The sequence below is a fragment of the Hypanus sabinus genome, chromosome 31, assembly GCF_030144855.1.
Source record: "Hypanus sabinus isolate sHypSab1 chromosome 31, sHypSab1.hap1, whole genome shotgun sequence".
NCBI classification, from domain to species: domain Eukaryota; kingdom Metazoa; phylum Chordata; class Chondrichthyes; order Myliobatiformes; family Dasyatidae; genus Hypanus; species Hypanus sabinus.
Window position 1 is genome coordinate 25,408,669 of NC_082736.1, and position 15,017 is coordinate 25,423,685.

The following is a 15,017-nucleotide window of genomic DNA, read 5'->3' on the forward strand; positions in this document are numbered from 1 at the left end:
GAGGAGTGGGGAACAGCGCGGGCCCCGTGCACAGGGCACCGGGAAGTTCCTGGAAACTGCCGCAGGTTTCCGACCTCGGGAACCGCTCCCTCCGGGCACTGCCGGGACCGTAAGACATGGGCGCAGAATTAGGCCATTCAGCCCATCGAGCCTGCTCCACCATTCCATCATGGCTGATCCCGGATCCCACTCAACCCCGTACATCTGCTTTCTCGCCATATCCTTTGATGCCCCGACCGATCAGGAAGTGATCAACTTCCGTCTTAAATACACCCACCACCCACGGACTTGCCCCCACCGCAGTCAGTGGCATAGCATTCCGCCGATTTTTACTCTCTGGATAAAAAAAATTCCTCCTTACCTCTGCCCTCTAGTTCTGGATACCCCCACAGTGGCAACAGGGGAGAGGTGGTAGGAGGAGGAGGATAAGAGAGGAGAGAGGAGCTTGGCATCGGGAGAGGGGTGGGGAGAAACACGATTGGAGAGACTGATTGATGCAAGCATTTTGAAAGCGAGGACTATTGATAATCGGAACCCCGTCCATTGCAATTTGGTGTCATCAGAAGGTGTAAGAGAACGGTTTATTTCAAGCGGTTTTTTTGCGACAGCCGCTCGCTCACTCTTGCCCACACTCACACACACAGCGCGCAGCCGAGTCCGGAATCCCAGCGCAGTCCGCGTACCCGCACTCGTGGCCAGGCTGCTCGAGTAACGGGCACCGATCGTCGCCACTGGTCGGAGGGCGTGCGGCGGCGTCCCTGTACAGAAACTGCCGGTCACACGACAGGAAGGACAGAGCCCCAACACGCCCCGCAGGCCCGCACCTCACCACCCAACACATACAGGCATATGCCGACAGCGCACGCTGATGGCTGAAACACACAACCATACACCGACTCGCTGGCAAACTACACAGGAACATTTCTGTTCCATGTAAGGAATTAGCCAGGGTTCCCGTTCCCCGTCACTGACTGGACATCGCTGGGTTAGAGAGGGGGGGAATCGGCCAGGGGTCCAGCTCCCCGTCACTGACCGGTCACCCCTGGGTTAGAGAGAGAGGGAATCAGCCAGGGGTCCAGCTCCCTTTTACTGACCGGTCACCCCTGGGTTAGAGAGGGGGAATCAGTCAGGGTTCCTGTTCCCCATCACTGACTGGATACCCCTGGGTTAGAGAGGGGGAATCGGCCAGGGGTCCTGCTCCCCATCACTGACCGGTCACCCCTGGGTTAGAGAGAGGGGGAATCGGCCAGGGGTCCAGCTCCCCGTCACTGACCGGTCACCCCTGGGTTAGAGAGAGGGGGAATCGGCCAGGGGTCCAGCTCCCCGTCACTGACCGGTCACCCCTGGGTTAGAGAGAGGGGGAATCGGCCAGGGTTCCTGCTCCCCGTCACAAATTCAACAAATCCTCCGTCCTTTGGTTAAAGAAATTTCTCCCCATCTCTGTTTTGAAAGGGCGCCCCTCTATCCTGAGGCTGTGCCCTCTCGTCCTAGACTCCCCCACCATGGGAAACATCCTTTCCATACCTACTCTTGGTATTCGAAAGGTTTCAATGAGATTCCCCCCTCATCCTTCTGAATTTCAGTGAGTACAGGCCCAGAGCCATCAAACATTCCTCGGATGATAACCCTTTCATTCCTGGAACCATCCTTGTGCTCCTCTGGACCCTCTCCAATGCCAGCACATCTTTTCGAAGATGAGGAGCCCAAAACTGTTCACAATACTCAAGGTGAGGCCTCACCGGTACCTTAAAGCCTCAGCATCACCTCCTTGCTCTTGTATTCTCAACCTCTTGAAATGAATGCTAACATGGCATTTGCCTTCCTCACTATCGACTGAACCTGCAAGTTAACCTCCAGGGTGTTCTGCACAAGGACTCCCCAGTCCCTTTGCATTTCAGATTTTTGGATTTTCTCCCCATTTAGAAAATAGTCCACACATTTATTTCTACTATCAAAGTGCACGACCGTGCATTTCCCAACATTGTATTTCATTCGCCACTTTCTTGCCCATTCTCCTGATCTGTCTCGGTCCTTCTGCAGGCTAACTGTTTCCTCAACACTAGCTGCCCCTCCACCAATCCATCATCTGCAAATTTGGCAACAAAGCCATCATCTAAATCATTTAAATACAGCATAAAAAGAAGTGGTCCCAACACCGACCCCTGTGGAACACCACTAGTCACCGGCAGCCAACCAGACAAGGATCCTTTTATTCCCACTCACTGCCTTCCACCAATCAGCCATTGCTCTAAACATGTTAGTATCTTTCCTGTAATACCAAGGGCTCTTAACTTGGTAAGCAGCCTCATGTGTGGCACCTTGTCTGAAAGTCCAAATATACAACATCCACTGTATCCCTTTTATCTATCCTCCTTCTAATCTCCTCAAAGAATTCCAACAGGTTAATCAGCTAGGGTTCCTGCTCCCCGTTGCTGCCCAGTGACCCCTGGGTTAGAGGAGAGGGAAATCAGCCAAGGACAGGCTCTGGTCGGGGGTTGGGCTTTAGCGGAACTCACTGCCCCGGTGTCCGGTGCCTCCTCCTAGCCTCACTCACCAGCTGCCGGCCTCCGACTTGCCCTCCAGGTCGCCCCACCCGCCCGCTGCTCTGAGTTCGAGCACCAGCTCTTCGTCCAGCTGCAGCCTCCGCAGGACCCTGGAGAAGAGGCGGTCGACGGTCCCACGGATGTTGTCCTGTGGCGGAAAGGAGAGGAACGCGATGGTCAGAGTCGGTTTTGGCACCATCTCACAAGGGTAACGGGCCCTTCCCGAACGAGCCCGCGCCGCCCCGTTAAACCCATTAACCCTACTATAGCCCGTCTGTACACCTTCAGAGTGTGGGAGAACAGCGGAGCAGTTGGAGGGAAACCATTCACGGTTTAGAAACTCCGGGAACTGAACCTTGGTGGCTCGCACTGCAAACAGCGTTGCCCGAATCACCGCGCTACCGTGAGGCAGTTCTGGGGGCATTTTCATGAAGGTGGGGCAGACAGTTCGTATGATCCCTCCATAGGAAAGGTCCTCCTACCGGGCTCTTCCCGAGACAAGCCTCGAGGCTCGTAGCTCGGCGAATATCCCCCCCGCCCTAATCACATCATTTGCTCCGTCCGTTCTGTTTCTGCCTCTGCAGACGCTGTCTGGCCGGCGGAGCGTCGGAGGGTTCATTCCGGCTCACGGTCACTCTCCCCGCTCCAGCAATGGTCCAGAGAATCTCCTCACCGGTGACCCCGTTCCCTGAACTGCTCTCTGCCCAATCTTGGGACCAAGACAGTGGCCTCGCCCTTGACGGGAGGTGGGGAGGAGGAATAAGGCTCGGTCTCACCGAGTTCCAGTCCTGGCCGGAACCCCGCTGCTCCACCATGCCTGAGATGCCGCCTGCGGTTTGGGTGATCGGCTTCGGGCCTCCCACCCTGACCTCTCAAAGTTCAAAGTAACCTTTATTATCAGACTACATACAGGTCACCACATACAACCCCGAGATTCATTTCCCCGCGGGCATCCTCGGCAAATCTATAGAATAGTAACTGTAAAAAGGATCAGTGAAAGGTCAGCCAGAGGGCAGAAGACAACAAACTGTGCGAATGTAAATATAAATAAATAGCTATAAATAACGAGAACATGAGATAAAGAGTCCATAAAGTGAGATCATCGGTTGTGGGAACATCTCACTGGATGGGAAGTGTGGTTGTCCCCTTTTGTTCGGGAGCCTGATGGTTGAGGGGTGGTAACTGTTCCTGAACCTGGTGGTGCGAGTCCTGAGGCTCCTGTACCTCCTTCCTGATGGTTGAGGGGTGGTAACTGTTCCTGAACTTGGTGGTGCGAGTCCTGAGGCTCCTGTACCTTCTACCTGATGGTTGAGGGGTGGTAACTGTTCCTGAACCTGGTGGTGCAAGTCCTGAGGCTCCTGAACCTTCCACCTGATGGTTGAGGGGTAGTAACTGTTCCTGAACCTGGTGGTGTGAGTCCTGAGGCTCCTGTACCTTCCACCTGATGGTTGAGGGGTAGTAACTGTTCCTGAACCTGGTGGTGCGAGTCCTGAGGCTCCTGTACCTTCTACCTGATGGTTGAGGGGTGGTAACTGTTCCTGAACCTGGTGGTGCAAGTCCTGAGGCTCCTGTACCTTCCACCTGATGGTTGAGGGGTAGTAACTGTTCCTGAACCTGGTGGTGCGAGTCCTGACGCTCCTGTACCTTCTACCTGATGGTTGAGGGGTGGTAACTGTTCCTGAACCTGGTGGTGAGAGTCCTGACGCTCCTGTACCTTCCACCTGATGGTTGAGGGGTGGTAACTGTTCCTGAACCTGGTGGTGCGAGTCTTGAGGCTCCTGTACCTTCTACCTGATGGTTGAGGGGTAGTAACTGTTCCTGAACCTGGTGGTGAGAGTCCTGACGCTCCTGTACCTTCCACCTGATGGTTGAGGGGTGGTAACTGTTCCTGAACCTGGTGGTGTGAGTCCTGAGGCTCCTGTACCTTCTACCTGATGGTTGAGGGGTAGTAACTGTTCCTGAACCTGGTGGTGAGAGTCCTGACGCTCCTGTACCTTCTACCTGATGGTTGAGGGGTAGTAACTGTTCCTGAACCTGGTGGTGCGAGTCCTGAGGCTCCTGTACCTTCTACCTGATGGTTGAGGGGTGGTAACTGTTCCTGAACCTGGTGGTGCGAGTCCTGAGGCTCCTGTACCTTCTACCTGATGGTTGAGGGGTGGTAACTGTCCCTGAACCTGCTGGTGCGAGTCCTGAGGCTCCTGTACCTCCTTCCTGATGGTTGAGGGGTCGTAACTGTTCCTGAACCTGGTGGTGCGAGTCCTGAGGCTCCTGTACCTTCTACCTGACGGCAGCAGCGAGAACAGAGCACGGCCTGGGTGGTGGGGATCTCTGGAGAAGGGAGCACGGCCTGGGCGGTGGGGGTCTCTGGAGAAGGGAGCACGGCCTGGGTGGTAGGGGTCTCTGGAGAAGGGAGCACGGCCTGGGCGGTGGGGGTCTCTGGAGAAGGGAGCACGGCCTGGGTGGTGGGCGTCTCTGGAGAAGGGAGCACGGCCTGGGTGGTGGGGGTCTCTGGAGAAGGGAGCACGGCCTGGGTGGTGGGGGTCTCTGGAGAAGGGAGCACGGCCTGGGTGGTGGGGATCTCTGATGACGGACGTTGCTTTCCTACGACAGTGTTTCATGTCGATGTGCTCGATGGTGGGGAGGGCTTTTCTCGTGATGGACTGGGCCGAATCCACTACCTTTTGTAAGATTTTCCATTCAAAGGGCATTGGTGTTTCCATACCAGGCCGTGACGCAGCCAGTCAATATATTCTGCACTACACACCTACAGAAGCTTGTCAAAGTTTTGGATGTCCTGCTGAATCTCCGCAGACTCCTGAGGAAGTAGAGGCACTGACGAGCTTTCTTCACAATTGCACTCACGTGCTGGGCCCAGGACAGGCCTTCTGAAATAGTAAAAACCAGGAATTTAAAGTTGCTGACCCTCTCCACCTCTGATCCTCCAATGAGAACCTCTTGGACTGCTTTCCCTCTCCTGAAGTCTACAATCCTTGGTCTCGCTGACGTTGAGTGAGGGGTTGTTGTTAAGACACCACTCGGCCAGATTTTCAATCTCGCTGATTCATCACCACTTTTGGATTCGGCCCGCAACAGTGGAGTCGTCAGCAAACGGCCTTGGAGCTGTGTTCAGCCGCACGGTTGTAGGTGTAAAGCGAGGACAGCAGGGGTTCTCCTGTGCTGATAGAGATCGCATTCCACCACTTTCTCAATCTCTCTCTCTCACACACACATTCACGTTCTCTCTCTCGAGCTCTATCTATCCCAAGTTCTCTCTCCCTTTCTCTCTCTCAAACCCTCCTCTCTCTCTCTCATAAATTCTCTCCACCGTCTATTGACTACTAGGTTAGAGAGGGGTTAATCAGTCACTGCCCAGAGTGTCGTGCTCCGGTCATGAAGTCCGCATTCTGGTCCATTGGACCAGATGATCAATGGAAAACAAGGGATTTCCAATTTTCCCTTGTTCTGTTGGGTGCTCGAATTGAGGCACCTGATTCTCATTTTGGGCTGGCTACGGAAACAGCTTAATTTGCTGGGCTGTTCCCTTCCCTTCACCTTCCTCCTGAAGCCTCGCCTGTATTACTGTCAAGTTCTACTACGGAGCTTTGTTGTGTCTAGATAAGGAACTGTCTATCATTGTTTGGAACTGTCTCTCTTCGCTAGGTAGGTCCGGCCATTTGCTGCCACCTCGTGTTGGAAACCGTCTCTCTGTTTTCTGTGTATGAGTCCTGGCCCTACGTCCTGCTCCCTAGGAGAGGACCTGACTCCAAGTCCTGTTCCTCAGGAGGGATCCCGGCTCCATGTTCCTGTCTCTCTCAAGACCAAGGCTCTGTGTTCAGGTGCCCCAAGATCGAGTCAAGTCTTTGGGTTCTTGTCCTGTGCGGGAGTTCCATGTCTAGTCCTGTAGCCAAGCCTCGTCCAGTCCAGTCCGAGCCTAATTCCGGGGTCCGAGCCCGAGTCAAGACCCTGGTTCTGGGTCCTTGTCCAGTCTCTGGCTCGGAGTCCAAGCCCAGGCTCCCAGATCACAGTTCCATGTCCTGGACCCGCTTTCCTGGCCAAAGTCCTAGACCAAGTCTGTGTTCCTGCCCCAGCTCCTAGTCTGTGTCCTGTGCCGGCCCTGGCTCTAGTCCAGTCCAGTTCCTAGTACTTCAGTGTCTGTGCCTTGCATGTGGGTCTGCTCCCAACGCACCCCCCCCCCATGACACAGAGGCCCTGTGGTTTGAGAATGGGGGTAAACCAGCCGACGACACCACTAAGACTGCGTTAAAATGATTTAAAACATGGCCAGGTTCTGTGCAACATGGGGCTGGTGAAAGGGTCAGCCATGATGGAATGGCGGCGCAGGCTGGATGGGCTGAATGGCCTCGTTCTAATACTATCTCTTACGCTCTTATGGATTCACTGCACATCTACCTGGCACGACCGGTAACATTAGGTGGGAGGTCCCATGGAGTGTGTCGGGATTTACCAGGCAGCCTCAGGACCTGGAAGATCCCTGCTGCCTGTGTCCACAGAGCCCCCCCCACCTCACCTGTGTGACCTGCTCGAAGAGGTATGGGGCGCTGGCCACCCGTTCCTTCATCGCTCTGAGTTCGGCATGGTACTGCGCGGTCTGCTCCCGGGTACGAGACCTGTGTGGGCAAGGGGCAAGGGGGCAGAGGTTAATTCGTGGGCGGAGAGAACAGCCGAACCATGTGAAGGGGGGGAGAAAGAGGTCAGACAAATTGTTCACCAAAGATCAGAGGATGCAGACGAGCCAGCTCCCTCTGTTCTTATAAATAGGCAACAGTGCCTATTCAGTGTGATGGACCAGGGAGTCTAGAAATGTGCTGGTGTCTTCAGGGGCTCTTGGGGGTGTGTCGGTATTTACAGTGGGTCCTGGGCAGCGTGTCGGTATTTACAGGGGGTCCCGGGGAGCGTGTCAGTATTTACAGGTGGTCCCGGGGAGTGTGGTGGTATTTACAGGGGGTCCCAGGGAGTGTGCCTGTATTTAGAGGGGGTCCCGGGGAGTGTGGCGATATTTATGGGGGGGTCCTGGGGAGTGTGTCGGTATTTACAGGGGGGTCCCGGGGAGTGAGTCGGTATTTACAGGGGTCCCGGGGAGTGTCGGTATTTACAGGGGTCCCAGGGAGTGTGTCAGTATTTACAGGGGTACTGGGGAGTGTGTCTGTATTTACAGGGGGTCCCGGGGAGTGTGTCTGTATTTACAGGGGGTCCCGGGGAGTGTGTCTGTATTTACAGGGGGTCCCAGGGAGTGTGTCGGTATTTACAGGGGGTCCCGGGGTGTGTGTCTGTATTTACAGGGAGTCCTGGGGAGTGTGTCTGTATTTACAGGGGGTCCCAGGGAGTGTGTCTGTATTTACAGGGGGTCCCGGGGTGTGTGTCTGTATTTACAGGGAGTCCCGGGGAGTGTGTCTGTATTTACAGGGGGTCCCAGGGAGTGTGTCGGTATTTACAGGGGGTCCCGGGGTGTGTGTCTGTATTTACAGGGAGTCCTGGGGAGTGTGTCTGTATTTACAGGGGGTCCCGGGGAGTGTGTCGGTATTTACAGGGGGTCCCGGGGAGTGTGTCTGTATTTACAGGGGGTCCCAGGGAGTGTGTCGGTATTTACAGGGGGTCCCGGGGAGTGTGTCGGTATTTACAGGGGGTCCCGGGGAGTGTGTCGGTATTTACAGGGGGTCCCGGGGAGTGTGTCGGTATTTACAGGGGGTCCCGGGGAGTGTGTCGGTATTTACAGGGGGTCCCGGGGAGTGTGTCTGTATTTACAGGAGGTCCCGGGGAGTGTGTCTGTATTTACAGGGGGTCCCGGGGAGTGTGTCGGTATTTACAGGAGTCCCGGGGTCTGTGTCTGTATTTACAGGGAGTCCCAGGGAGTGTGTCGGTATTTACAGGGAGTCCCAGGGAGTGTGTCTGTATTTACAGGGAGTCCCAGGGAGTGTGTCGGTATTTACAGGGAGTCCCGGGGAGTGTGTCGGTATTTACAGGAGGTCCCGGGGAGTGTGTCTGTATTTACAGGGGGTCCCGGGGAGTGAGTCTGTATTTACAGGGGGTCCTGGGAAGTGGGTGTCAGTATTTATGGGAGAGTACCCGGTGCGTGTATCAATGCATCATTCAAAGTGTGACTGTGTTTACGGCTGGGCAGTGTGAGGGGATTTTAAAGCATCCTTAACCGGATCACATCTTCCTGCGGTGGGGTCTGTAACTAAGATCACACTCTGGGACCCCCGCCCGATGCACAGACTGCTGGAAGGACCCTGAGTCTGTCCCCCACTGGACGGCCGAGAGACGGGAGCTGCTCCCTACCTCAGGTTCTGCAGCCGGAGGCCGGCATGGCTCTTCCTGTACCGCTCCACCTGGTGCAGGCAGATACGGGCGGCGATGTGCCGGCCCAGCTTTCTCTTCTTTAGCCCGTCGTTCACCATCCTGCTGGTCTCCATCAGCTCCCGCCTCTCCTTCTCCATCAGGGTCTTCCTGGGTTAAAGGTTAGTCCGAACAGTGTCTCAGAGACGGGTGCTGAGAAGGCGTTTCGGGTGTCGAACCTCGTTAGTCAGGGATTGAGTCTGAGAATCCAACACGCTCCTGGGACCCCCTGTAAATACCGACACACTCCCTGGGACCCCCTGTAAATACAGACACACTCCCCGGGACTCCCTGTAAATACCGACACACACCCCGGGACCCCCTGTAAATACAGACACACTCCCTGGGACCCCCTGTAAATACAGACACACTCCCTGGGACCCCCTGTAAATACCGACACACTCCCTGGGACCCCCTGTAAATACCGACACACTCCCTGGGACCCCCTGTAAATACAGACACACTCCCTGGGACCCCCTGTAAATACCGACACACTCCCTGGGACCCCCTGTAAATACCGACACACTCCCTGGGACCCCCTGTAAATACAGACACACTCCCCGGGACTCCCTGTAAATACCGACACACACCCCGGGACCCCCTGTAAATACAGACACACTCCCCGGGACTCCCTGTAAATACAGACACACACCCCGGGACTCCCTGTAAATACAGACACACACCCCGGGACCCCCTGTAAATACAGACACACTCCCCGGGACTCCCTGTAAATACCGACACACACCCCGGGACCCCCTGTAAATACAGACACACTCCCCGGGACTCCCTGTAAATACAGACACACACCCCGGGACCCCCTGTAAATACAGACACACTCCCCGGGACTCCCTGTAAATACCGACACACACCCCGGGACCCCCTGTAAATACAGACACACTCCCCGGGACTCCCTGTAAATACAGACACACACCCTGGGACCCCCTGTAAATACAGACACACTCCCTGGGACCCCCTGTAAATATAGACACACTCCCCGGGACTCCCTGTAAATACAGACACACACCCCGGGACCCCCTGTAAATACCGACACACTCCCCGGGACTCCCTGTAAATACAGACACACACCCCGGGACCCCCTGTAAATACCGACACACACCCCGGGACCCCCTGTAAATACAGACACACTCCCCGGGACTCCCTGTAAATACAGACACACACCCTGGGACCCCCTGTAAATACAGACACACTCCCTGGGACCCCCTGTAAATATAGACACACTCCCCGGGACTCCCTGTAAATACAGACACACACCCCGGGACCCCCTGTAAATACCGACACACTCCCCGGGACTCCCTGTAAATACAGACACACACCCCGGGACCCCCTGTAAATACAGACACACTCCCCGGGACTCCCTGTAAATACAGACACACACCCCGGGACTCCCTGTAAATACAGACACACTCCCCGGGACCCCCTGTAAATACAGACACACTCCCCGGGACTCCCTGTAAATACAGACACACTCTCCGGGACCCCCTGTAAATACAGACACACTCCCCAGGACCCCCTGTAAATACCGACACACTCCCCGGGACCCCCTGTAAATACCGACACACTCCCCGGGACCCCCTGTAAATACCGACACACTCCCCGGGACTCCCTGTAAATACAGACACACTCCCCGGGACTCCCTGTAAATACAGACACACTCCCCGGGACCCCTGTAAATACAGACACACTCCCCGGGACCTCCTGTAAATACCGACACACTCCCCGGGACCTCCTGTAAATACCGACACACTCCCCGGGACCCCCTGTAAATACCGACACACTCCCTGGGACCCCCTGTAAATACAGACACACTCCCCGGGACTCCCTGTAAATACCGACACACACCCCGGGACCCCCTGTAAATACAGACACACTCCCCGGGACTCCCTGTAAATACAGACACACTCCCCGGGACCCCCTGTAAATACAGACACACTCCCCAGTACCCCTGTAAATACAGACACACACCCCGGGACCCCCTGTAAATACAGACACACTCCCCAGTACCCCTGTAAATACAGACACACACCCCGGGACCCCCTGTAAATACAGACACACTCCCCGGGACCCCCTGTAAATACCGACACACACCCCGGGACCCCCTGTAAATACAGACACACTCCCCGGGACCCCCTGTAAATACAGACACACTCCCCGGGACTCCCTGTAAATACCGACACACTCCCCGGGATCCCTGTAAATACCGACACGCTCCCCGGGACCTCCTGTAAATACCGACACACTCCCCGGGACCCCCTGTAAATACCGACACACTCCCTGGGACCCCCTGTAAATACAGACACACTCCCCGGGACCCCCTGTAAATACCGACACACTCCCCGGGACCCCCTGTAAATACAGACACACTCCCCGGGACTCCTTGTAAATACCGACACACTCCCCGGGACTCCCTGTAAATACCGACACACTCCCCAGGACTCCCTGTAAATACTGACACACTCCCCGGGACCCCCCCTGGAAATGCGGGCACTGCCCCCAGGACCCCCCGCAAATACGGACTCACCCCCCCCCGGGGACCCCCAGTAAATACCAGCACACAATGGAGTGGACTGCCAGTGACCTTTTCCCAGTGCGGAAATGACTAATCCGAGGGGTATAACTTTAAGCTGTAGGGAATGTCTGGCCTTGTGTCGGAGTCTACCAAGCTAGTGGTCCTGCTGGAGCCGACAGCCCCATGGGAAGATCACTTGGAAGGAAGAGGCCTTTCAAAGGAAGCTATCTAAGTATGCAGGACTGCTCAGCAGCTGCCAGCAGGCCGGATGGAGAGCGAGGTGTCTCCCAGTGGAGGTTTGTTGTAGGGGATTCGCAGCCCATTCCTTAGCCAGAGCCTTCAGCAATTTGGGCATCGAGGGAGAGAGGGAGAGGAGAGCCATCCACAGTACCACCGATGCAGCAGAGAGGGCCTCAAGATGGCTGTGGCTCAAAGGAAGGGAACCATGGAGTCATGTGTAGCGAGCCACCTGGAGACAAGCTGGGGTCCGATCAGCCTCCAGCTGGGTCACCTGGAGGAGGGTGTCTGATGTTGGAAGTGATTCCAGGAACATCACTGAAGATGAGTCCAGAGGCATCAATAGACACACAGTCAATAGGCAATAGGTGCAGGAGTAGGCCATTCGGCCCTTCTAGCCAGCACCGCCATTCACTGTGATCATGGCTGATCATCCCCAATCTGTACCCCGTTCCTGCCCTCTCCCCATATCTCTTGACTCCGCTATCTTTAAGAGCTCTATCTAACTCTTTCTTGAATGCATCCAGAGAATTGGCCTCCACTGCCTTCTGAGGCAGAGCATTCCACAGTTCTACAATCAGATCTGGGGTGAAAAAGTTTTTCTGAATCTCTGTTCTAAATGGCCTACCCCTTATTCTTAAACTGTGGCCTCTGGTTCTGGACTCCCCTAACATCGGGAACATGGTACCTGCCTCTAGCATGTCCAATCCCTTAATAATCTTATATGTTTCAATCAGATCCCCTCTCATCCTTCTAAATTCCAGTGTACACAAGCCCAGTCGCTCCAATCTGTCAACATATGACAGTCCCGCCATCCCGGGAATCAACTTCGGGAACCTACGCTGCACTCCAGCAATAGCAAGAATGTCCTTCCTCGGATTTGGAGACCAAAACGGATCACAATACTCCAGCTGTGGCCTCACCTCACCTCAGAGGTAGTTATTTTTTCTACAGGGGTGGAACAGTAGTGATATTTTGAGAACCTCTTAGATGGGCACACAGATTGAGGGCTATGTTGGTGGGAAGTGTTAGCTATCAGGGTATGTTTGGCATTTTTCTGTATTGTTCTGTTTTGATAAAGGAGTCCTGACGAAGGGTATCGGCCGGAACCCTCGACTGTTCTCCTCTCCATAGATGCTGCCTGACCTGCTGAGTTTTTCCAGCACCTAAGGTGTGTTAGTAAGATTGACGGCGATGTGAACCAATCAAGTGGCGAGCTGGTGGTGATTGATATGCATAATAGTCCAATGAAATATAAGAAAAGGGCGTGGATGATGAGATTGACAGGAGGCTGAGCCAATCGGATGGGGCGCGCTCACCTGATCCGTTCATGCCGCTGCTCCACCAGTTTGGTCGCCTTCACCTCCCCGTCGCAGGCCGCCCTCCTCAGCCGCCGGGTGGTGTCTCCGCCCGCCGCCCGGCTCAGCGCGCTGCGGTGCTGCTGCTCCGCCAGTTGGCGACAGGCGGCGGCCGGCTCGGGCGGGCTCTTGGGCTTCGGCCGCCCCGGCGGCGGCCGACGGCCGGTTACCTTGGCGACCGCGACGCCGTCACTAGGAGGCGGCTCCCGGCCGGACTCGCCCACTCGGGGGCGGGGAGGGTGGCGGGCATCGGCCCCGCTTCTGCCGCTCCTGCGGGGCTGCTCCGGAAGGGAGGAGCGCTGCCGACTTCGGATGTTCTGCTCACCCCTGCTCCTGGGGATGGGCGCCGTCCCAGGGCGCGTCCGAGGCGTCCGGCAGCCCGGTCCGTGAAGGCAGCACCCCTCCTGGGCGGATGGTGGGGGCCCGGGGCGACCACGTGGGGCGTAGCGATCCACGGAGAAGCCGTCCCACATGGAGCGGAGGTCGGGGCCGGTGCTCCGCTCCCGGTACCTGGTCCCAGGGCAGAGCAGCAAGTTAGTGCACGGGAAAGCTCCCCACCATCCCCATTCTCTCTGGGGTGGGGCAACTACTGCACCCCCGAGCTCTGGGCGCACCCAAGGGTGGGGACACCGCCCCCCATCTGCTTCGGGGAGCGGGTAACCAACCTCCCTGGAAATCGGTCCCTGGGTCGCAGGAGAGGGTGGGGGAATCTGTGGAATACCTTGCCACAGTCGGCTGTGGAGACTCAAGTCAGTGGGTATATTTAAAGCGTGGGGTTGATGGGTTCCAGAGATTTATTGAGTATGCCCACAAGAAAATGAATCTCCTGGTTGCATATTTTCCATGTGTGTATATATACACACACTTCGATAATAAAGTTACTTTGAACTTTGATTAATAAGGTCATGGAAGGTCACGGGAGAAGGCGGCGGTTGAGAGGGATAATGGATCAGTCATGACAGACTGGACGGGCCGAATAACCTCAGTCTGCTTCATTGTCTAGGGCAGGGGTTCTTAACCTTTCTGTTCTGCCGCGGACCCCTTTGACAGTCCGGTGAAGCCTATGGACCCCTTCTCAGAATGAAACACTTCAATACAGAAAAGTTAATACAAGGAATTGCAAAAGTGACAAAATCGCAGGTACTGTTAATACTACTGCGGTTTGGTGCCTACGTTCATAATTGAAGGAAATGCTAAATTTCCGTTAGTGGTTAGTAAAAAAAGACAAACGCCCTCCCCCCCCCCCACCCCCATCGAATTTCCCGGACCCCCTGGAATTTATCCATGGACCCCTAGACTAGGAGCTGGAGAGTACTAAATGTTCTAAATCCAGTGATGGATATGATCAATATATTGTAATGCAGATTTAAACTGCTTACTCCCATCGACCTATACCGGGACCATACCCCTGCCAGCTATACCCTTATTCCAACCTCTCTTAAACATTGAAATCGAGCTTGCATGGACCACTTGCATTGGCGGCTTGCTCCCACCCTCTGAGTGAAGAAGTTGCCCCTCACGTTCCCCCTTAAACTTTTCACCTTTCACCCTTAACCCACGACCCCTAGTTGTCATCCCACCCGGAAAAAAGCTTGTTTGCATTTACCCATAATTTTGTATACCTCTATGAAATCTCCCCCATCTTTAGGTCTCAGGGCTGGAGAACGTCTTGGACAAGGGTGCCAGTTTGAATTTTGTAAACATACTGAGGATTTTATGAATTGTTGTTTGTCCTTTCCGCGCCTTGTGGCGCTTCGCGCGTTTTTTCTCTGTTTTTTATTAGGCCACGTTGCTGGCTTGACGCTCGACCCAAGTGTGCCAAGGCAACGGCAGGATTCGAGCCCGGGACCACTTGCTTCGGAGTCCAGTGCCGATTCCGCTACACCCCCGGCCGGCCAAGAATATATTGTAAGTGTGAATTGTTTTATTGGAAAGAGGGTTGGCGGATATCCCGGCACAAAATTCAGTTTTATATACTGCACGTTCAGTGGGCTG

General features: G+C 55.3%; 1 protein-coding gene across 1 annotated transcript; it reads right to left on the reverse strand.

Moving 5' to 3' along the window:
- Nucleotides 1–6: 6 nt before the first annotated feature.
- Nucleotides 7–13,510, reverse strand: LOC132383976 (testis-specific protein 10-interacting protein-like). Its single transcript, XM_059955210.1, has 5 exons — nt 12,984–13,510; nt 8,844–9,011; nt 7,072–7,171; nt 2,555–2,691; nt 7–758 (listed from the first exon to the last, which is right to left on the reverse strand). Exons 1-5 carry the CDS (start codon nt 13,493–13,495, stop codon nt 617–619), a joined length of 1,059 nt encoding a protein of 352 aa, XP_059811193.1. The 5' UTR covers nt 13,496–13,510; the 3' UTR covers nt 7–616.
- Between the last annotated feature and the right edge of the window lie 1,507 nt (nt 13,511–15,017).